At 40.2% G+C, this 23,797-nt stretch overlaps 1 protein-coding gene across 2 annotated transcripts in view; it reads left to right on the forward strand.

Moving 5' to 3' along the window:
- Positions 1 to 23,797, forward strand: part of LOC124611148 (germinal-center associated nuclear protein) — a 279,556-nt gene that overhangs the window by 199,689 nt on the left and 56,070 nt on the right. For both annotated transcript variants that reach the window (XM_047140221.1, XM_047140218.1), the window contains exons 22-23: positions 9,741 to 9,840; positions 12,501 to 12,657. In XM_047140221.1, the coding sequence (XP_046996177.1) occupies positions 9,741 to 9,840; positions 12,501 to 12,657 (257 nt within the window). The remainder of the gene's footprint in view (positions 1 to 9,740; positions 9,841 to 12,500; positions 12,658 to 23,797) is intronic.

A 23,797-nucleotide genomic window follows, 5' to 3' on the forward strand; every position in this document is an offset into this window, starting at 1 on the left:
TGATTTTCAGGCTGAAGACTGATTTGGTGCAGCTCTCCATCGTAAATTAAAATATGCAACTCTCTTAACCACTGCTTTGAACTCAAGACTGTGAAAACCTCTAGAATATTTTACCTAGTCTGATGCCATCATCATTAAATAATGCAGACGAGATGCATCTTTTCGGAAAGTATAGGAGCTGTAATTTCCATTTGTTTTCAGCCATTTACAATATCGATATAGCAAGGGCATGGTGGCAAAACGTGCAAGATCAGTCAACCAACCAGATCGTAGTCCCTGCAATGATTAAAAGTTTGTTGCCCATCTTCAGGAACCATATGTTAGTCTGCTCTCATCATAGGCACTCCTCCGATGTGGTTGCTCATACAGTACAGCTATCTTTATATGCATGCAAACCACCCCACCACATTAATATCCATGGTTTGTGGGGGAGGGATGATCATATACAAGCAGCAAACATCATGGCAGTAGTATCACACAAGTAGTTTGGGAAGGTAGAAAATTCTCCTATTTTATTGGTAAGAATTTTAAAAAAGGAAACCATTTAATTAAAGGAAAATCACATACTAACTTGATATATAAATGAACAAGTGTACTTAGTTGTGTGTTTTGGTAAAATTGAGTAGGAAGGTCATTTTGAGAATTAGAACTATCTTTATTATGTGTGAATGCCTATTATGGAGCGTGTTCTATCATGGTTATTCTATTGATTTACATTTACGTATTTCAGTCAGTAAGATTGCAACTTAAATTGTAGTCCATGAAGGTATCCACTCCTTTCCCTCCACTTCTCGCAGCCAGTCAGATAACAAATTACAAATTTCATTTTGCTCATCTTAAGAAACAGTAGGTGCAAGAGTGAAAATAGTGTATTAAAGTTGCATTGTCAGGTAGTACCACCCTGCTGAAGACCACCTGTAACAGTTGTTGAAACTGTAGTACATAATTTTATAATATGACTGGTCTATAACTCAGAACAATTTTACGAAGAAGGAAAAAATAAAAGGAAAAGTAATTTTTGTATTAATGTGCTGTTCTCGTCTAGTGTTCTGAGCTGGCATTCTGCATTCCATTATAAAGAGCTGGTATGCTGTGTTCTATTATAAATGCCTATGATAGTATCTTGGAAATTGACAGGAGGTGAAAATTTACTAACTATTTTGAGAATGTACAAGTGCGTGAATTCTGGAAATACGAAGCACTCTTAATGTAGTAGAAAGTATTGGTCATAGATACATTAACCTCTCCATTCTAGTAGGACAATTATGTTGTGCACGTGTTGGTATATTAGCATAAAAGTTACACACAAAGTGCAGGAAGTTCCAAAATGGTACTTTACAACTTCAGCAATATTATGAAAAGGAAAGCTACTCACCATATAGCGAAGATGCTGAATTGCATGTAGGCACAACAAAAATATTGTCACAAATAAGCTTTCGGTCAGCAAGGTCATTGTAAAAAGTAGATGATGCGCACACACACACACACACACACACACACACACACACACACACACACACACACACAGACCACTCCAGTCTCTGGCAAGTGAAGCCATCCTGCTTCAGTTGCTAGAGACTGCAGTCGTGTGTGTGTGTGTGTGTGTGTGTGTGTGTGTGTGTGTGTGTGTGTGTGTTTTGTTTTTGTCTATTTTTGACAAAGGCCTTGGTGACCAAAAGCAGTCTTTTTGTTGTGCCTATCTGCGACTCAGCATCTCCGCTATATGGAGAGTAGCAACAGTCCTTTTCATAATATTATTACATGCTATCCTGGATTGTTTGACTTTACAACTCCAATCTCGTGTAACTCGATGGAGGCAGTGGAGGTGGTCCACCTAGGTTGTAATTAGTTGTGGTGGTGGGCCAGGAGCTTGTCATCCGTTTGCCACATGAAGACATGCTGAACCCACTGTCCTTGGAAGACAACCAGATTCCAACAATCACAGCATCCGAAAGCATAGTCCCAGGTGGGGGTCTCTGGCTCATAGCACAGTGAGTGAGGTGTACAAGGCATGTGAGGGATCAGCTGCAGGTGGTGCTGCACTGTGCATGGCTGGCACTCATGCAACAACCTCACCAGGCTCTTCTCGCCAATACGAATGGACCTGTATGAATTAAGAAACCACGTGAGCAACTCTTCTGCCAGGGCATCCTCGATGTACTTCTTCACCTGCATTTTAAAGATCCGAATGAGGCATTCTGCCTCCCTGTTGGACTGCAGGTGAAGCAGGCGTGCCTGTCATGGTAGATGTAGTGCTGTGCACAAAAGTCTTAAAATGTATGAGATTTGAATTGCGGACCTGTTGTACGTAATCAGGGTATGGTGGAAGAGGCCTTTAGTGGAGAGGTTCTGGGTGAGGGCATGCACAGTAGACTCTGTTGTTGGCGAGTGGCAGTTGATAATGTATTGGAACTGGGAGTATGCATCAATGGTGAGCCACCAAAATGCATCCAAGAAGAGGCCCACGAAATCCATATCATAACTATTGACGAGAGTCAGTCTGTAGCACGACACAAATTAATTACGGACAGGGTCGAATGGCTGGGCTGGAGGTCATTCTGGCCATCCCCGCTGGATATGTTGCCGCACCTGGTGGAGAACAATATCTGTGCTGATAACACGAGTGAAACGTATCCTCATAATAGGAAAGCTGTCCACTGCCTGCTGAGTTTCCTCGTCAAGATAAAAGCAAAGGGTTTCTTCCAGGTTGAAGCTGGCGTGAGGACCAATAGGAAGACACGAGATAGGATCCATGTTGGAATGCTGAACTATTAGGTGCAAATGAATCTCTTAATGGTAATAGCGGAGGAACAGGCTGTACCATTGCAGTCTGTACACTGTCTTGTCTGACAGGTGCACTTCTAGGCTAAAGAGGGAGACAGTGGCTTGTGGTCTGTGACTGTGTGAAATTTCACACTATATAAAAATACATGATAGTTCTTGATCACTTAATTAATAGTGAGGGCCGCCTCCTCACTTTGGGAATAAACCTTCTGCAGCATGTTGAGCATCTTGAAGGCAAAAACGTTGTGTAATATGGGATTCTTCAGAATAACAAGTTCCACCTTTATCCTCTCAGGCCGATGAAAGATGTTTGTGATAACTGAAAACATAGTTTAGGCAGTTTGTAAATGTCGGGACACCCCAGTGTAGGAGATATTATTAACATACGTACAGATGGGATCTGTAAACTGCCAGTTCTGGACATTGGCAAGTTGCAACAGCAATTGTGAGTCTCCACCTGCTGTGGAGGCGTGCTTGTTCTTTGGACGTCATGGCTGGGCTGTGCCTTGAAGATCCAGAAACAAAAAGATGAGTGAAATAATGCAAACAATCTTAAACAACTGAAAGATCATTACAAGAGCTGTCATTTATTCTATGGCTATTGTCAAAGCAATACACATAAGTGTTGCAATCTGTCAAGAGTTAAGGGTAAAGATAGATTGCTTCGCCCATTATTGTAACTGAGGCTGTACAAGAAAAACATTGAGCGTAAAACACAGAACAGTTGACGTAATACTATTTGCATCATTTAGTAGCATTGACAGATTGGAGCTCTCTTCCAGTGCCCACACATTGCAACAGTGTGTAGAAGTCCAATGGCACAGCTCCTTGGTACTACATGGCAGGACCACAAAAGTAGCTAACTTTAAGAATGGTGACCAGAAATTACTAAGTAAAGTTGACATACATGCATCAGGGTGATACATTGTACATGAAGCATATCCACACAACCAGCCATCAACCATAACACTTCATGCTGTTGGGTGTTCCAAATTGTTAGGATTGAAATAGGTCTACACAGCTCCTAGAACAGACTAGGAGGATCAGTAGTTAAGACAAGCTGTTTATCTGCCTGAAACGTGGTGAGGCAAGGGGCTGAACTAATAGCGATGGCTCGCATCGGTGCCTCACAAAATGTTGTGGCAGCCATGGTAGTGATGCTGGTACTAGACAAGTGGTAACACGGTGGATTAGCACAATTACCTTACATAAAAAAGCTTTGAGTTGGTGAATCAGACAAACGTTACTTTTTTCTCTAAGTTAATTAGAAGTTGAGTTATATGACATTGAAATTGTAAAGTACCATTTGGGACACTGTACAATATAAACAGTAGCTGAACACTTCAACTGTGAAAAACAGTTTTTAGTGATGACCCTACTCCCTCAGATTTGTGATTCTAAAAGATGGCATTTTCATTTGGAAAGATTAACTGTAATTTTATATGTGTTGTTGTTGTGGTCTTCAGTCCAAACACTTGTTTAATGCAACTCTCCACATTTCTCGATCCTGTACAAGCCTCTTCATCTATGAATAACTGCTGCAAGCTACATCCATTTGAAACTGCTTACTGTATTCCTATCTTGGTATACCTCTATAATTTTTGCCTCTCACACTTCCCTCTAATACTAAATTGATGATTTATTGATGTCTCAGAATGTATCCTATCAACTGGTCCATTCTTTGTTGTGCCTCATATTTCTTTTCTCATTAGTTACGCATTCTGTGCATCTAATCTTGAACATTTTCTGTCATTTCAGTGTGCATATTTTTCATATTCCTGTGGACATGTGCCCTATTCCGAATGGTTTCCTAGATAGAACACTTATTTTCTGTATTATCCATTGTCATTGTTAACAACGTACCACAGTAGTGTAGAGGAAGTTGAGATGAACTTTTTGATGCAGGACGCTTGTGGTCTATCAAGTCGAAAAACTACCACAAACTGGCCTACGAAAAGTACTTAAGCTACAGCGCATGTGCGTTCCGTGAGGTTTCCAATATTCTTGCGATCTCTTCACACAAACTGTTAGTCCTAGACAAAAAATAAATAGGACCTTTTGTTTGGTTGCAAATTTAATTTGCTCTAATTGTGTACTCAGACATGTTGTCATTGGAATGTGTGGTTTTCGAGTTATTAAAGAAATGTACAAAAGTGATATTAAACATAATGGACTTTGCATTTCAAATATATTGTTGTTCTACATTTATGAGGTACTGTTATATTTTTGCTGCAAGCAATATATTTTTTGCATTATTTTCATCAGTGCAGATACTATCTATTATGTGTGCTGGTGAACTATATTAAGAATATGAGAACATCCTATAATTCTATTTAGTTCTCATTGCCAGCCTGACTTTACATTTCAGGGCCCTGGAACATGAAATTTTTAAATAGCTTTCTAGATTGCATTCCACTGAGTGAGGTGATTGTGAATGTTGGGAAGATTTCTTTAAAAAAAGAACATGGTAATTTTATTCTTGCCCTTGTCCAATACAAGCTTGCTCGCTGTGAGAATAAACACTAATCTCTTTCCTTCATTCTAAGAACTATTGTACCTAGGATTACTTTCTCCCTGCCTTTCATATTTAACATCAGTACGTCTTGTCTGTTAAACCCTGCGATGCCTGACAAAAAAGTGAAGCACCCAGAAGATACGGTCAGATGTCAGTGTAACTTCATGCACATACGCACTATGAGCGCTATGTAAATGATCACAGTTCTCTGTGATGTGCAGAATGGTCACCACACTGCATTGGTGGTGTTTATGTTAAGTGTTGTTGCCATACCTGGTAGGGTACATAAGGGCTTGAACAGCACAAGATGTGTGATCACTGTGAAGACACGAAGATGCCGCATAGTCGGGCGAGACAGCATTATGAGCAATTGACAGAGTTTGGAAAGGGCCTCATTGTGGGTCTCCATTCAGCCAGCTGGTCAAATTGTGCAGTATCCAGATTTGTGGTGCATTCGAATCTGACAGTGGTCTGGTGTTGGACTGCATGGTGATGTGAGAGAACATCTGAACACCGCAAGGGAGGACCACGGATATCATACAACAAGCACAATGTAACCCTTTCCCATCTATGCCTACTATCTGAGAACATGTAATGGACTCCCAGCAACATCCTGTGTTATCCTGCATCATTGGTTGGAGACAAGCACTAGCCGGACTGGGAATAACCATCCTGTGTGGAGTGGTACCATGAAGCATGGACTACCAATGAATGGTGTCACATTGCATTCAGCATTGAATCACGATTCTGCAGTACCCCAGATGACCATCGTCTGCGACTGTGGCAGCAACTTAGGAAGAGATCCGTTTCTTCCAATGTTTTGGACAGGCACTGTGGTGTTAGTCATGTCACCTAAGTACGGGGACTTTTTGAGTATGGCCTCTGGTCACAGCAGCTAGTGTCTGTGGGAACTCTACGGCACAGTGAAAGTGAAAGTGAAGAAGAATTACATGATCTGCTGAATGGAATGTACAGTATAGTGAGTACAGAATATGGATTGAGAGTTAATTGAAGAAAGGCAAAAGTAATTAGATGTAGCAAAAATGAAAAGAGCAAGAAACTTAACATCAGGGCTTATGGCCATGAAGTTAAGGAGTTCTGCTACCTAGGCAGTAAAATAACCCCTGACGAACAGATAAAGGAGGAGATCAAAAGCAGACTAGCACTGGCAAAAAGGCTGTTCCTGGCCAAGAAACATCTAGAAGTACCAAACGTAGGCCTTAATTCGAAGAAGAAATTTCTGAAGATGTACATTTGGAGCACAGCATTGTATGGTAGTGAAACATGGACTGTGGAAAAACTGGAACAGAAGAGAATCGAAGCATTTGAGATGAGCTGCTACAGACGAATATTGAAAATTGGGTGGACTTTTAAGGTAAAAAATGATGAGGTTCTGCACAGGAGTGGAGTGGAGAGGAAAGGAATATGTGGAAAAAGCCGACCAGGAGAAGACACAGGGTGATAGGACATCTGTTTAGACATAAGGGAATAACTTCCGTGGTACTAGTGGGAGTTGTAGAGGGTAAAAACTGTAGAGGAAGACAGAGGTTGGAATACATCCAGCAAATAATTGAGGATGTATGTTGCAAGTGCTACTCTGAGATGAAGAGATTGGCACAGGAGAGGAATTCGTGGCGGGCTGCATCAGACTAGTCAGAAGACTGTTGACTCAAAAGGGGGGGGGGGGGGGGGGCACAATGGTATGTTACAGATGTCTTGCGTCCTCATGTGTAACCTCTCATCTAACAGTATTGCGGTGCCATTTTTTAGTAGGACAGTCCCGTGTCACACATTGCACATGCCTCTCTGAACTCCCTGCATGATGTTGAGGTACTCCCTGCATGATTTTGAGGTACTCCCGTGGCAAATGAGGTTCCAAGATCTTTTTTCAATAGAAGATGTGAGAAACAAATTGGACATCAGCTCCCTTCCAGTCCCAATATCCAGGGTACCAGTTACAACAGTTGTGGGCCAGGTTGCCTCAGGACTTTGATACACTTCCCAACCAATTCAGTGCATTTAACCAGACTAGATACAGTGCAGTGTCATAATGATAAATGGTCTGATACAGCCAAGTTATTTGCAAATTGGACTCAGTTTTGTTGTGACTGAAATATGACTGTAATAACCTTTTCAACCCATGATGTTTCATTTTGTTTCCTCCTGCCCTTCTGGATACTTCACTTTTTTGCTCAGACAGTGTATTTTGTACCTTTAACACTGGTGCTCTGAAAAATATTAATAAAGTAACTCATTTTTGTATAACATAGTATATTTCAGAGTATTTGAAAATTTTTATTTCTTGTGATACCATTTTCATGTCAATGTTGGCTCTTTTTATTCCTCCTCCTCCCCCCCCTCCCCCCCCCCCCCCCCACCCCCACCCCACATTATCCTTGTTTCCCCCTTCATTTTTTTCCTTTTCTTCACAATGTGGGTAGTGGTTATAACACATTAGCATTGTGCTTTGCTTGTGTGATGAGATATACGTTGAAAACTACATGTTTTCTGATAGTTCATTTTATTTATTCATTTATAATACGGTGTGCATTGTGATGCATATACATTCAGACAACAATAAACATAGCACAGTTCATATGCCGATGTACACATTATGTACGAACTCGGTTACAAATTAACATCCAAGCACCAGATATATTCAGTCGCCTCCTGTTGATGCAAGGAAATTGGTGAAGAATCCCTTGTAGGCCCGATTTGACAGTCTTCCACTGTTTATGGAGTTGTTTGGTTTTTGTTTCTGCAGTCACATTTTGGAGATGCTCTCTTCCCAATTTTATGGAGGGGTGTTAGCACTTCTACCATAGACCAGTACGTATTTGGTATAATGTTGTCCATATTTTGCGTGATCAGTTTAACAACCACGAGGCTCTTTTGTGATAATGAAAATTTGACATTTTAGTAGCCAGTGCTCTTGCCAGTGTTATTTTCATTCATTGTGATAGTCAAATTTTGACTTTGTCACTTCTGTAGCAGTAACTGTTGGTGATATTCTTGATATCTGACTCCTGTGATCTACAGTAGATCAGCTACGTCATTGTGTGTCAGTAACTGAGTGTTCTGAATAATCTTGTGGTACTCTCTAAGGAGGGCATTTTTATGCCATATCTCTGGCAGTGATATGTGGCTCAAGGAGGACAGCCGCATGACAGGGCAGGATTTTGTTGTGCCATTGATAGTGTACGTAGTGTCACTTAGTACCACATCAATGTACAAACTGTTAATCTGTGGAGGGGCGCAGTATTCCACCACCAATTAGACGAGCTCAGCTGCTGATGTGTGAATCGTATTTGCCTTGGCGCCACAAGAGGTGCTGGACAGGTTATGGATGATGTTAACATTTGTCCTCATTTTACCTGCAGTCTGTCAGGTGCTCCTCCTCGAGAGGGGAGAGAGAGAGAGAGAGGGAGACTTGTAGATATTTAGGATAGGCTGTTGAAAGTTGACATTAAGTTCTCTTCTGGCTGGACTGTTACTAAAGTGGAAGCACTATAACTTCCATCTTAGTTGTGTTTAGCCACCATCTCCATTAGTGAAAATAGTCACTCAGCAGCTATCTCTCACAGCTCAAACCTGTTTTTGGTGGCATCTAATGATTCAAGTGGTGCAACTACAGCCCAGTTTTCTCCATAGCCGACCTTCCTGGATTTTGTATTTGTCATGTCAGAAATATAAAGACTGATGGAAAGCTAAGCCATGTGACAGCCTGATGTTTAATATTTTGTTGGAGCTAATTCTTGCCTTGGTAACCACTTTAAAAGTTGTCTCTGCAAGCGTATTATCAATGAGGAGGATGTTACAGCTGCATAGAATTATCCAGAATAGTTTGTATAACAGCTCATGTCTGCTAACAGCATCTTGATCTGCACTTAAATCTCTGAAAGAAATCAATGTTTTTTTGGTAGATTGCCTTTATATGAGTTGTCAGAGAGGGTACTTGGTCTGTGTAGCCTCTTGCAGGTTGAAACCCTGCTTGCTCATCTGGCATTGATTCCAGTATCTTAGGCTCAATCTGTTGTGTAGAAGCCTCTCAAGCCACTTGTATATGGTGCTGAGCAACGATTGGGTCTATAATTCTTTGGCTGGTCTTTTGGTTTTCGCAGCTTAAGCAATGAAAACCCTCAATTACAGTGAAAAATTATCAATAAGCTTATGGCATACTACCAATTATCTTTTAAAGGATTTTTTTTAAATTTGTTTTGGATGATAACTATAAGCATTGCCACATTTTAATATGAGTGTAAATTGAACTGTAACTGTTTTGTTACCACATATTGAAATATGTTTATGGTTTATTGATAGACATGTTGATGATTTGCATCGTTTTTCAGAGATATCATGTGCTATGAAACTTTATTGTGTGTCAAAAAGCAAGCCTCTCATCTGTTTATATTGAATTAAAGAACATATGGTTTGTTTTCAGGCTTTTTGAACATTACCTCAGGGATGTTATCAAGGAAGGCCATGAAGATTTAGATTTCAAACAGTTTTTAGCTGATTTCCCATGGATAAAGTTGGTAGAGGTAAGTAACTCCATTTTATCTATCAACCTGTCAAATTTGTGTGGTTTTTTAAAGCAACATCTAAAAATGTAGACATATCAACAAAGCCTGTTTGTCATTGGGTGTGGGGTAGCACTTAGTTACTGGGTGATTTAGAATTGATCCCAAGTTTGATCCAACCCCCCTCTTAGTACCATTTTTTATTTAATATTGACTTCTAAAAGATTTCAGAAACTTCTTGCTATGATTATTATTCTGAAAGTTTTGATGTTATGTGTAAAAAGGAGGGCACTTTGTTCGGTAGGCAATTCAAACCCATATGTTCTTTTGTCATGCTCATGTAATAAAATTATTTTCACTTGTAAGTGTTGGCTTCCATTCAAGAATGTGCTTTCGTATTTGATAAATGATTCTGTTCACTGTGGGACATAGTTTTGTGGGGATGCTGGGTATCTCTGAACACCAAACTTGCAATGTCTCCAGTTAACTGACAAGCAACAACTGTCGTCTGCATGTTGAGTAAACTGTATGCAAGCTGTTTGTTATTCTTAAAGTCTGTATAGTCAAGAGATTATTGCATACAAAAATGTCCATGGATTATCTGCGCTTTAGACAGCTGTTAGTGTTTTGTGGAAGGCCATTTATAATCAGACTAACAGTTTAAAAGGATTGGTCCATATTATCAAATGTAACACATGGGGTGTGTTACATTAATGCTTATTTTTACTTCAGAACCACTGCCCAGCAATGATTCCTGAATAATGAGGATAAGCTCAATAACTGGGAGAAATTTTCATGTAGAATTTGAGAGAAAAGCATTGACCTCACTGTCAAGAGGAGGCAACACAGTTGTTTATATAGTTGATATTAAAAAGAGCTAGAGTGAATACAAATAAAGGAAGGAGTTAAAGTGACCACTCAACATGCTGTTGAGTCTCCAACAGGGCTGCAGTACAGTGTAGTTGGCCAGAATATTATAGTTGCTCATACATATGATTGTATGTCTGAGGGTAACAACAATATGGAAAGGATAGATTGCTACTCACCAAGTAGAGTTGCGGACAAGCACAATGAAAAAGAATGCTGGATATAGTCAGCTATTGAACTAAGTCCTTCATCCAACATAGAAAACTCTCATTCACACACACACACACAAACACACACGCACACACACACACACACACACACACACACACACACACACACACACACACACAGCCACTGTTGTCTCCAGGTGCTAATCCTGACTGCAACTACTTCTGAGGTAAGCAGCAACATTTGCTGAGGTGCAGAAGTAGCGTGGGGTGCGAAGGAGAAGGGATAGCAGAGTAGATGTGGGAGAGGATATTGGTGCTGCCTATGAGGATGTGTAGGGTGGTAGGGATGGGACAGGGCTTCAGTGTACTGCATGCAGCATCTGGAGACTGTCCTTGAAGAGAGGGGGAGGGGTTCGAGTAGAGAAGGGAAGGGTATGCTCAGGGAGAGTTGGATTTTAGAATGACCTCATTGTTTTTCTTTAAATCAGCCTTCATATATTTTCTCAGTATTTTACATAGTTCAGATACTCCATAACGTCACATCAGATTAAATTATAATTTCCCTTCTCAGTTGAAGTAAATTTCGAGTTTTATCACAAAAGTTTCCTAGTTGACCTTTATTTTAATTTGAGCCACCAGCCTCTTATGCAGTTGAAACCATTATTTCTGCAAGCTTTTTGTCCACTGAATTTTGAAATTTTTGCTTGAAGACATACTGGAAGCTTTCTTTGTTTCCTTCAGGTTTTAAGAGGTAAATGTTCTGAAATTGTTCACCAGCAATGAGTGTCGGTTATTTCCCCACTGATGCAGGTCTGCTCACTTTTATTGATAATAATATTTGTTAACCATATGATCTTGTGGGTATGTAAATACAAACACAGTTTGGGGAATTATTGCGACAACAAGAGGTTGGAGATGAACAGCAGACAATGATTGAGATGAGAGATTAACACTGATCTTTAAAATGAACTTACTTCTTCATTTTAAAGTTGAGTGGTGGTCTGGCCTCTCAGCCATTTTGTTCACTTATCCAAATAATTGTAAGTCCCCTGCACTCTTCATTTGTTACACTATCATCATATCATATCACAATGCTACATCTTGTCACTATTTACACTAACAATACATGATTTGCATCTAGGTATCACTGTCATTCTGAAGTTTCCTGGTACACCCTTTGAAAAGCTGGTTTACTTTAAAGCATAATGGACAACTCACTCTGTTCTCTGTGATATGCTGTTGTCATTGCCTCCATGTGTAAGCTAATCTGCTAATCTATCAACTGTGATATATCATCAGCTTAGTATTTTAAATGCTGAACGTCTGGAACTTGTGCACAAGCAAATGTTACATAAAATATAATGCTGTAACAGTAATACGTTTCTTGGCAGGAAGGGGGAAAACTAACAATTTATCATTTTCCAAGCTATTATCATAACTCTCTCTCTTTCTCTCTCTCCACCTCCACCATTTTTCAGTAATAATATTCAGTTGAAGTGGGTGCAATACGAGGTACAGTACTCGTCTATGTTGAAAGTATTGAAGTATGTTGTTGTGTGTGTGTGTGTGTGTTTTTATTGAAGAGTGAAGGAAAATTTCATATGTAAAAATGTCATTCTCATGTACTAAACTTTTTATTTCCAGATTTTGGCTGAACATAAACTGAGGAATACTGATTACACAGATCCATTTGTCAAAGGATATAGTAAGAGACCAATTGTAGTGATTGTAAGGAAATCATTTTTGGAGGTATTTCTAACAACACCATGGTGGCTATCAGAGGCAGAATCATTACAGTCAGGTGAGCTGTTAAATGCTTTCAAGGTTTAATTCTGTTTGTATAAGACGGTTAAAGAAGTTCTGAGTCAATACGGAGATTGTTGTGCAGCCTGTGGTGCAGTTGTCATTTGTTTGTTTTGAGCAGCCAGTGATCATTCATTTCAACCTAGTTAGTTTCCAGCTGCTATCTGTGATGCACCAGTAGAGCAGCAAGTTACATACTTAGCTTTTTATGTTTTATTTTGTAGTTTACTTTTTAAATCCAGTGTGTGTTTTTATATTTAAGAGGTGTAATCTCGCATTTTAGTAACTGTAAAGTGTAGATTATGCAGTCTGTAGCATAGTTGTCATTTCTATTAAGCAGCCAGCCACACAGCTCAGTAAGGCATCAGCATCTGTTGGTGACATTTGAGAAAAGTAGTAAGATACATATTTAGAATGAAAATAGACGTAAAAAACTTCAAACAACAAAGATAGCTACTTTTACAGTATTTATTTAGATTGCAAACTAACTTGCTATCTTCAGATCTTATGCAATACATTTCAGTGAATCTTGACCATGTCACATCGTAAAAAGACATTCCGAGAATGTGTATTTTTATGATGTGACACATTCGAGATTCATTGAAATGTATTGCATATGATCCAAAGATGGCAAGTTAGCTTGTAGTGATCTTGGCTGTTTGAAGATTTTTGCTTCTATTTTCATATTAATGTAGATGCCACTATAGGTAAAGAATGTCAAGTGTGTGTGTGTATATATAAAAAACAAAGAAGCTGTAACTCACCAAACGAAAGCGCACGCACGCACGCACATGCGCACACACACACGCGCGCGCACACACACACACACACACACACACACACACACACACACACACACACACACACACATATATATATATATATATATATATATATATATATATATATATATATATATATATTCAAGCTTTCGCAACCCCTGGTTGCCTCATCAGGAAGCATCTTTCCTGATGAAGCAACCAGGGGTTGCGAAGGCTTGAATATTTGTGTGTGTGTTTGTGTTTTTTATTGTGTCTATCAACATACCAACGCTTTCTCGTTTGGTAAGTTAAAGCATCTTTATTTTTATATATATATTTTTCCCATGTGGAATGTTTCCCTCTATTATATATAAACCTGGAGACATAATTACTGAAACAGTACCTGTATGTTAGAAGTATTGACCCTGGCTGTTGAGACACTTGTCCACTGCGACACAAGGCTGTGAATGGCTGTCTCATAAAATTCCCGGGGCTGCAATGGAACCATGGGTGAGATTGCCGGGTCCTTTTCATTTGATTGCTTGGCGAAGGTTGGTCAAGGTTTGCGAGTAACACTGTGCATTCACTGTTGTCCCGTGCTGCAGCAAGTGAATGAGAAGGGGCCGATCTTGGCTAAAGAAGAATGTCAGCATAATCTTTCCTGCACTCGTGTGGATGGCCTAGGTGTTTTTTTTTTGTTTTTTGTTTTTTTTTTTTTTTTACCCTGGATGCTTCCACTGGAGACTTAGTCATTTTGATTCTGGTTCAAAGTGATGGCACCGTAACTCATCTCCAGCCACCTCTTGTGTCAGGAACACATTCCCTTCCAGAGCCTAGTGCTGCAGATGAGCAAGACAGAGGGCCATTCGACTTGCTTCCTGGTGTGGTTGAAGACTGTGGGGCACCCATTGGGCAATCACTTTGCACATGTGCAGTCATTCCTTGTGAACACTTCTGATGATCAATCCGACCACGGCAGCTATGGCTTTCACTGTCAGGCAGCGGTCCTGGGTAATGAGTGCATCCACCAGCTGGATGATGTCATCACTAGTGCAGTGTGGTGCTCCAGACCGTGCATCATCAGCTAACGACACCCATCCTTCCCTGAAGCGCTTGTGCCGTGCCTTGACCCTTGCAAGGGACGTGCAGTGTTCACCTCACACTTGTGACATTTGTCGATGAATGTCCGTTCCTCCTACTCCTTCCGCTGTCAGAAAATGAACACCACCTCTTTGCTCTTCTTTTGATGCCTCCTCGTCACTGTTTGCAATGCGACTGGCAGTGTTATATGATTGGTGCATGCTACTGCTAGCTCTGTGTAGTCACGTGACGTGCAACTGTGCCCTCTACTGACAGGCTGTGAACTTCCACACTCTCGTCGGAACCACCCCTCGTTACACACGCCACGATATTACCCTCCTGTCACTGGTTTTGCGCATTCCATACTTCGGCTCATTTCTTTTTGAATGCCCCTTATATTATGTATTTAGCTTTTTGTGTGTGTTTTTATAGTTAATTATCATGCTATTATTACTAGGATGGATAGGGTGTCACAGTTTGCAGCTTTGTTTCAAGAATTGATCAGGTCTTTTGAACTGAAGCTGTCTCAATCAAAGGCATTATTGATTCTGTGATGGCTTTGGCAGCAGATTTCTGGACCTGCGATATGGGATGGGGAATTGTAGGACTGCCCATGATAGGTCAGGAGTGCACTACACAATGTAAGCAGCTACTTGGGTAGGTGTGGAGTGCACATGGGGCTTTTTAAGCTACATGATAGTTTGACAATCGTGGATGAATGCTCACCAGTCAATACGCAGAGAGCAAAATCAGATTGCATACAAAGTAAAGACACTTAGACTGTCAAAATTTTAGCAGTAAATTGCTGAAGTATTTGTAACAAATTTCTTGAATTTAGGTTAAAATGGCTCTGAGCACTATGGGACTTAACATCTGAGGTCATCAGTCCCCCAGAACTTAGAACTACGTAAACTTAACTAACCTAAGGACATCACACACATCCGCGCCCGAGGCAGGATTTGAACCTGCGACCATAGAGGTTGCGCGGTTCCAGACTGAAGCACCTAGAACCACTTGGCCACACCAGTCGGCTCTTGAATTTAGGGCCTGACCTAATTCTCTTTACACATAAATAATCTGACAGACAAGATGAGCAGCAATCTGATGCTGTTTGTTGATAATACTGTGGTTTTCAGAAAGGTGTCATTGTTGAGTGACTTTAGGAGATACAACATGACTTACACAAAATTTCTAATTGGTAACTAGTGTAAGTGAGCTAAAATTAATTATCAGATACTTTTGCCAGCCACCTAATTCTCCCATGACAATTTGAAACTCATTCAAAGAAATCCTACACTCAGCAGTGCAGACATACCCAGATCATGTGGTATTCATTGCAAACAAGTTTAACCTACTGAGAATAAAGTGGGACATCTATGGATTCATTGCCGGTGGTACAAAAAGGCAGTCGTGTGAAGTACTTCTGAACATACTTTCTGAAAACTGTTTGAGCAGCTAGTTCGTCAGCCCACATGCTATGGGCATATTTTAGAACTTGTAGCTTCAGACGGGTCTGATCTTGTCAGTGGTGTCAGTACAGAGACATGGATTAGTGACCGTGATGTCAACACAACTACAAAGGTTACTAAAATGAATAAGCCTATAAGAAGGCTAGGAGAATGTTTTTGCCAGAAAGAGCAGGTAAATAGTTGTTGACATCCCATTTAGAAAATAAATGGACTTCACTTAGTTCCAGTATGACAGATGTAGAGGTGCAAAGTTTAAATGGATTGTAAATCATGCCCTGGGGAATAATGTGCCGAGTAAGTTGATTATGGATGGTAAAGATCCACTTTTAGCCGGCTGCGCTGGCCGTGCGGTTCTAGGCGCTCCAGTCCGGAGCCGCGCTGCTGCTACGGTCGCAGCTTCGAATCCTGCCTCAGGCGTGGGTGTGTGTGATGTCCTTAGGTTAGTTAGGTTTAAGAAGTTCTAAGTTGTAGGGTACTGATGACCACAGCAGTTGAGTCCCATAGTGCTCAGAGCCATTTGAACCGAGATCCACTGTGGTTTAACAACAAAATTCAGAAACTGCTGAGGAAGCTGAGATGGTTACACTCTCAGTTAAAAAAAAAAAAGTTCGAATGATGGCATCCAAAAATTAGTAGAAATTCACGTGTCTGTAAAAAGATTGGTGCATGAAGCGTACAACAATGACCACCATAATACCTTAGCAAAAGATCTTGCAGAGAAATCAAGAAAGTGCTGATCCTGCGTAAAATCATTAAGCGAGGTTGAAGTTTCTCTCCAGTAACTCTTTGACAAGTCTGGTGTGGCAGTAGAAGATGGCAGAAGGAAAGCCTTAGTTCTAAATTTGGTATTGAAGAAATCATTCCACAGGAGGATTGCAATAACATACCATCATTTGACCATCTTACAGAACCACGTATGGAGGAAATAGTAACAGGCATCCCTGCCAAAGGGAAGCAGCTGAAAGAGTTGTGAACAAAGGGGTAAGTTGCCAGGTGCGTATGGAATCCCAGTTAGGTTTTACATAGAGTACTCTACGACACTGGCCCAGCGCAAAGTCTCAAGTGACTGGAAAAAAGTGCAGGTGACTCCTGTATATAAGAAGGGTAAAAGAGCAAGCCCACAAAATTACAGACTGATGTCCTTATCATTGGTTTGCTTCAGAATTCTTGAATATGTTCTCAGTTCAAATATAATAAATTTCTTTGAGACAGAAGAGCTTCTGTCCACAAATCAGTGGGCATATAGAAAGTGTAGATTGTTCAGAACTTTGCTTGCCATTTTCTCACATGATGTCATGTGACCCATGGATGAAGAGCAACAGGCAGATTCCATATTCACAAATTTCCAGGTAGCATTTGACTCTGTTCCCCACTGTTGGCTGCTAACGAAGGTATGAGCATAAGATACACTCCATCATGCATCATACCTTATACCCTCCATAATGCACTATAGGGTGACTTGCAGAGTACGTGTATGGATGTAGATTGGTAGGTAGAAGGTTATTTCTTGATGAGCTGCTCAAGAAACACACGAATATTTTTTCACAGTAGGTTCTGAGGGAAGAATCATCTGTCTTTAAGAACAAATAAACATATCACAGCAGTAACATACTACAGTGTATGAATTACACCATTAGATTCATAGAAACAAAAGATTTCATGGATCACTTACAGATACTAATCCTACAGTGAAACAGTGCGAGATGTTCATCAAGTGTAATGACATGGAGTGTGGCTGTGGATGCTGATGAGAAAAATCAAGCACTGAAAGCTATCTACTTGATTCTGCTGCTGAAATCATAAGTCTGAAATATTCCTTTGGGAATTGCATGTGTTTTAAATCATGAAACATCACAATATGTGACACATGCCAATAACTGCACAGTAATTGGCTCTTAATTTGTTAAACTTGAGACACATCATCATTAAAATACTAATTTACAATTTTTATTTCATATTAATTGTTAATAAATGACTTATTTGCTATGTAGCAGGTACAAAATAACAAGGCATTACATAGATTTGTCACTTGTACAGTCTGTATAGTATAGTAGTAACTGTCATCCTTGCTCCAACAACATCTGTGTCTTAGATTTTCTTTTCTACAAGCCTTTTGCAACATTGTGACATTGTGTCCAGATCAACTAACAACAGTTGTTTTCAGTACTAGGTTTTTAAAATTAGTTTCTTACAATTTCACTATTCAGATTCTAAATTTACTCTGCTTGTATCCCAATATGACATTCTGTTATAATATTTTTTTCATCTCTTAATTGACCCACCGATCTGATTACTGAATTTCTAGTCTGGCTCTTATTATTGTTATTAACAATGTACAAAAAGATAGGTTGCTACTTACCGTAAATACGAAATGCTAGGATGCAGACAGGCACAATGTAGAGACACTTACACATAAGCTTTTAGCCACAGCCTTCATCGGAAAAAGAGAAACACACACCATTCAGCCACACAAGATAGCACATTACATGCACAAAAATACACATGCACATGACCTCAGACTCTGGCAGCTCGGCTCGGAATGCATTCTGACGTTCTGGTCTGAGCTGCCAGAGTTGGCATTCATGTGTGCCGAGGTACGCTTGTTTGTGTGAATAAATGGTGTGTGTTCCTTTTCTTCCAACGGCATTCTGGCCCAATCAGCCGGAGTTGGGGTCATGTGTGCATGAGATGCTTGCTTGTGTGGATGAATGGCGTGTGTTTCTTTTTTTCTGTGAAGGCTGTGGCCAAAACCTTATGTGCAAGTGTCTTTTAATTGTGCCTATCTGCAAATTAGCAGAAGAGGAATAAAGTATTGAAACAGCTTAGATGATGATTCTGAGATCCCTTCTCGGACTGACATTGAGAGAGTGGCGAGTGAAGACATAAAACCAGCAACTGCACATGAAAACAACAATGACAGAACAGATTAGGCACTACCAAAGAAGTAATATAATCACATCCGAAAGATGCCACCTGAGCATCTGCCATGGCAGCCATTACATTTTAATGCTACTGGAAAAGATAGTATAGAATGGTGGTTGAAGAGATGGAGACAACAGTTGTGTTAATTTCCTTTGGATTTGGAACAGGCCAACATCCACTCCTTGAAGTGTAAAAAGAAGATTTTATGTAAACATGAAATACCATGTGGTATTTTATAGTCCATCCCCTCTGCTGCCCCCATTTCAAAGGGTTGTACATATTCTTTGTCCTCGTTTTCATGTGCCGGGACATGTAATATGCATATACAATAATAAGTCTGCAGTTTGTGTGCTTCACTGAAATATTTAAATTCCCAACACTAGGGATGCAAGCTGTTATTGTATCAAAAGGCAAATTCAGTTTAAAAATTTGTTAAATTACAAGGAGAGAGATTATTTGTCCAGCACATACCTTTTGGAGGTGAAATACTAAGTTCTACCAATAGGAACACTCAATAATATAAAAACTATTTCTAGCTTTCTGAATTCTGTTCTGTTTCTTCCTCAGAGACTAAAACGGGTGACTGAGAGAGATCGGAATGGAGTGGCAGGTCAGTTAGATCACAGGAGGAGAGGAGTCCACCTGCTGAGAGAACAATATGAAAAGAATAGCGGTGAAGGTGTAAGAGAGACAGGAAGTCAAAGATATGTTCTATGCCAACTTCAGTTCATATGTGATACGAGGGTTGACTGAAAAGTAATGCCTCCCCCTTCATAACTCTTCAACAGTTGGTAGCATTGGTATATGGCAGGTCTGGCTTGTTCCATAGCCTCTTCTCTACAGCTCCAGTTAGCAGGAAGCCTTAGCATTGAATGATTGTGTTGTTACAGTGTAAAGTATTGAACCCTGTGCAGATGGTCGGTCAATATGATTTAAGCAACCAGTCATTGAAATCTTGACAGCAGAAGGTGTCGCCCAAAAGGAGATTCATCAGAGAATGAAAGCAGTTTATGGTGATTGCGTTGATGTGAGTGCTGTGCATTGTTGGGCGAGTAAGTTTAAAGATGTTGAGCCGGGAACATCTGACCTGCTTGACAAAGAGTTGGACATCCTGTGACAGCAATCACCAAGTTTCACAAGCAAAATGTTGACAGATTGATTCAGGATGATCGTTATATCACTCAGAGAGAAACTGCAAGCACAATTGGCATTTCACAAGAATGTGAGGGTCACATTATTGTTTTGCTTGGCTATCAGAAGATCTGTGCAAGATGGGTACCCCAGATGCTGACTCGTGAAATGAAAGTGCACAGACTTGCAACTCCTCTTGCGCTATGAGAGTGAAGGTGACGCCTTTATCCATTCAATAGTGACAGGAGACGAAATGTTTTTACACCATTATGACCCGGAGACGAAACGTCAGTCTATGGAATATCGACACAAAGACTCAACCCAGAAAAAGAAATTCAAGGGGCAGCCCTCAGCTGGAAAAATCATGGCCACAGTATTTGGGGATGTAGATGGTGTTATCCACGTTGATTTTCTTGAAGATGGAACAACAATAAATTCAGAGCTGCAAACTCTGAAATGACAGCTAACAAAGGTCCGAAAGGAAAAGGGAATGTTTTCCTGCAGCATGACAATGCCAAACCACACATTTCATAAATGTGCCACCACAGCAGAACTTCAGAGACTGAATCTCACCACCATACGGCATCCTCCATATAGTCCAGATTTAGCACCATCTGGCTTCCATCTGTTCCCGATAATGAAAGACGATCTGCAGGGATATCATTATGTGTCTGATGAAGATGTTGAGAGAACTGTGAGGCTGTGGTTGCAGAAACAATGTGTCGACTTCTTCCATGACGGCTTCAGAAAACTTGTTCACCGTTGGCAGAAATGTATCCCATTGGCTGGTGATTATGTGGAAAAGTGAATATTGGCAATTAAAGACTCACATTCTAAGGATTATTTCTGCATTTGATTTTCAAAATATTCCCATCCAAATCCAATTAACAAAGTGGAGGTATTGGTTTCCATTCAACCTTCGTAGAAGGGACAACAGTGAAAGATGAATATTGATTAAAGACAAAGCCAAATGAAAAGTGATGAATGATTCCATTAAGGATTAGGAGAAAAGTGGAAAAAGAGAAGGAAGGGATTGGGGGGAGCACTACATTTACCCGATAATAAGATGAGTTTTTTTCCTCCGAAATTCAGCATTTGAAAAATACAGGATTGTCTTATATTGGCAGATTAAACTATTGCTGCAGAGGCCAACAAATGGTTCAAATGGCTCTGAGCACTATGGGACTTAACATCTTTGGTCATCAGTCCCCTAGAACTTAGAACTACTTAAACCTAATTAACCTAAAGGCATCACACACATCCGTGCCCGAGGCAGGATTCGAACCTGCGACCGTAGCAGTCACGCGGTTCCGGACTGAGCGCCTAGAACCGCGAGACCACCGCGGCCGGCAGAGGCCAACATTTTCATGTTGTGTAGTAGAGGGTATAGGAGTAGTCTTTCATTTATAGGGGTCATCTTTCATTTATTTTTATAGGGGTCGTCTTACATTTAGAGATGAAGCTTTGGCTACGGAGGTCATTTGCGGATTTATTTTGAAGATATCAGAAGGGCAGGGCTTAGCAAATGATACTCGCATTTCAACAGGATTAGGGTTTCCCGATATGCTAAAGTGCTTGATACAGTATCATTGTTGCCTGAATTATTGTGTGACATTGACTCGCGTGGTGCTAGTGCAAGATGTAAGCAAGAAACTATTAACCAGGCACTACAACAATCTATTCCAATGATTAAAATTTGACAATTTTGTGAAACATGGCAGGAAATATCATTAAATTCTATCATCTTTTAAACTTTTGTTGTATCTGAACAGGTTTGCAATAAATGTTCTCATACGTGTGTGGGTACCGTAAACAAACATTAATTAATGCTGCTTTTTAAGTAAAGGTAACATTCAAAAATGGAAACATTGTCCTTCGGTACCATTAGTTGATTCATAACCCAGACCAGTATTTTATTTGGCTATGAGAGACTGTAATGATTTACACAGTGGATTGCAAATGAGAAATTCAGTCCCTAATAGAATACTGGGTAAAAACATTACCAGCTTTTAATCAGCTTTAGAACATGATGGTGACATTTAGTTGAAAGAGAATTAATCCAGAATGAAATGTCTTACAAAGGAAATAAATCACAGTAAACTGACTGTAATTGTTGTTGCAAGAATCAATTACAGAGGCTAGGTCCGTAGTGGAGATTGCATCACTAGATTGTGGGAGAAGTGAAAGATTGAGAATGAGACTGAATCATAATTTTGATCTTTTACTTTTGTATAACCATAGTTAGTGTTGTTACATATGACCTGAACACTAGAAGATATTTCAGTCTGCTTTTCACAGTTGCTACAGGAGGGGTGAAGTGGAACAATGACACCAGCTTGGCTGAAAGCAAGCGCAATTCCAGGAAGGGGAGCAGTGAGCGAACAGCATATTTCATTATGTTGCCAACTATGGGAAAACATACCATTTGGCTTTTTGTTAACATCTACCACATTTAGACTGCAGTTTGCTTGAACCCATTGGTAGTTGGGATCAAATTTACTTAAAAATTGGACAAATGCTCAACAATAGTGATCATTTCTGTAGGAGATGGTAAAAGTCTAGATAGAGGCCACTGGTGTACTTAACGTTTTTTCTTGTCGTAATGTTGTTATTGCTCACCTCGATGTATGACAGTAATGAGGTGGTGTGTCAGCTGGTTCTAAACATCCAATGAGAGAGTGGCGAGCAGGCAATATGTTTTGAAACAAGAAACATTGTGAATTCTCATGTCAGTATAGAAGCAAAAGCCAATATGCATTCAGAGAAAGCAGCTATGTTCTCAGGTACCACCAGAACAACCACCTCAGAAATAGGAACATATTCTGAAGGAACAGCCAGCTATTTGTGACGAAAAAGATATAAATTTCAGAGCTCTGGTATTAGGATAATGATGTTGTTGTTGATGATGATGATTAAAAATAGTGATACCACAGACTACAGGGTTAATAAGCAGAAAAGGTAGAAAATAAAACAGTCCGAAAATTTAAGGAAACATCTGTAACAATGGAAAATCCAGGATGGAATGTAACAATATTATGAAACATATAGTTGCTACTCACCATATAGCAGAGATGCCGAGTTGCAGATAGGCACAACAAAAAGACTGTCACAAAATAAGCTTTTGGCCAACAAGGTCTTTGTCAAAAATAGATCTCTCACACACACACACACACACACACACACACACACACACAAAACCGCAACTCATGCACACATGACTGCAGACACACAGTGTGGCTTCAGCTGCCAGAGAATGCGGTCATGTGTGTGTGGGTTTGTGCCTGCGCATGTGCGCTCGCTTGTGTGTGTGTATTTTTGACAAAAGGCCTTGTTGGCTGAAAGTTTATTATGTGATAGTCTTTTTGTTGTGCCTATCTGCGACTCAGCATCTCCGCTATATGGTGAGTAGCAACTATCCTTTTCATAATATTATAAGCCATTTCTTTTTAATAAATCATGATTGATTGAAACCCTGAGCTGCCGACAGGTGTTGTTGATATACCTCTATGGGGCAGCTGAAAATGTGGACTCGAACCCGGGATCTCCTGCTTACATGGCAGACATTCTGTCCAGCTGAGCCACCGAGGACACAGATGAATAGTGCGACTGCAGGGACTTATCCCTTGCACGCTTCTTGTGAGACTCACATTCCCAACTGTCCACAATCCACATATGTAATGTTCCTAATAGATATTTGCCCATCCACTCATTACTCGCGCCAACTAAGGTGACGATTCCCATAAGAGTTTGGCAACCTGTGCGCATTCTTTTTGTT

The sequence above is a fragment of the Schistocerca americana genome, chromosome 1, assembly GCF_021461395.2.
Source record: "Schistocerca americana isolate TAMUIC-IGC-003095 chromosome 1, iqSchAmer2.1, whole genome shotgun sequence".
NCBI lineage: Eukaryota > Metazoa > Arthropoda > Insecta > Orthoptera > Acrididae > Schistocerca > Schistocerca americana.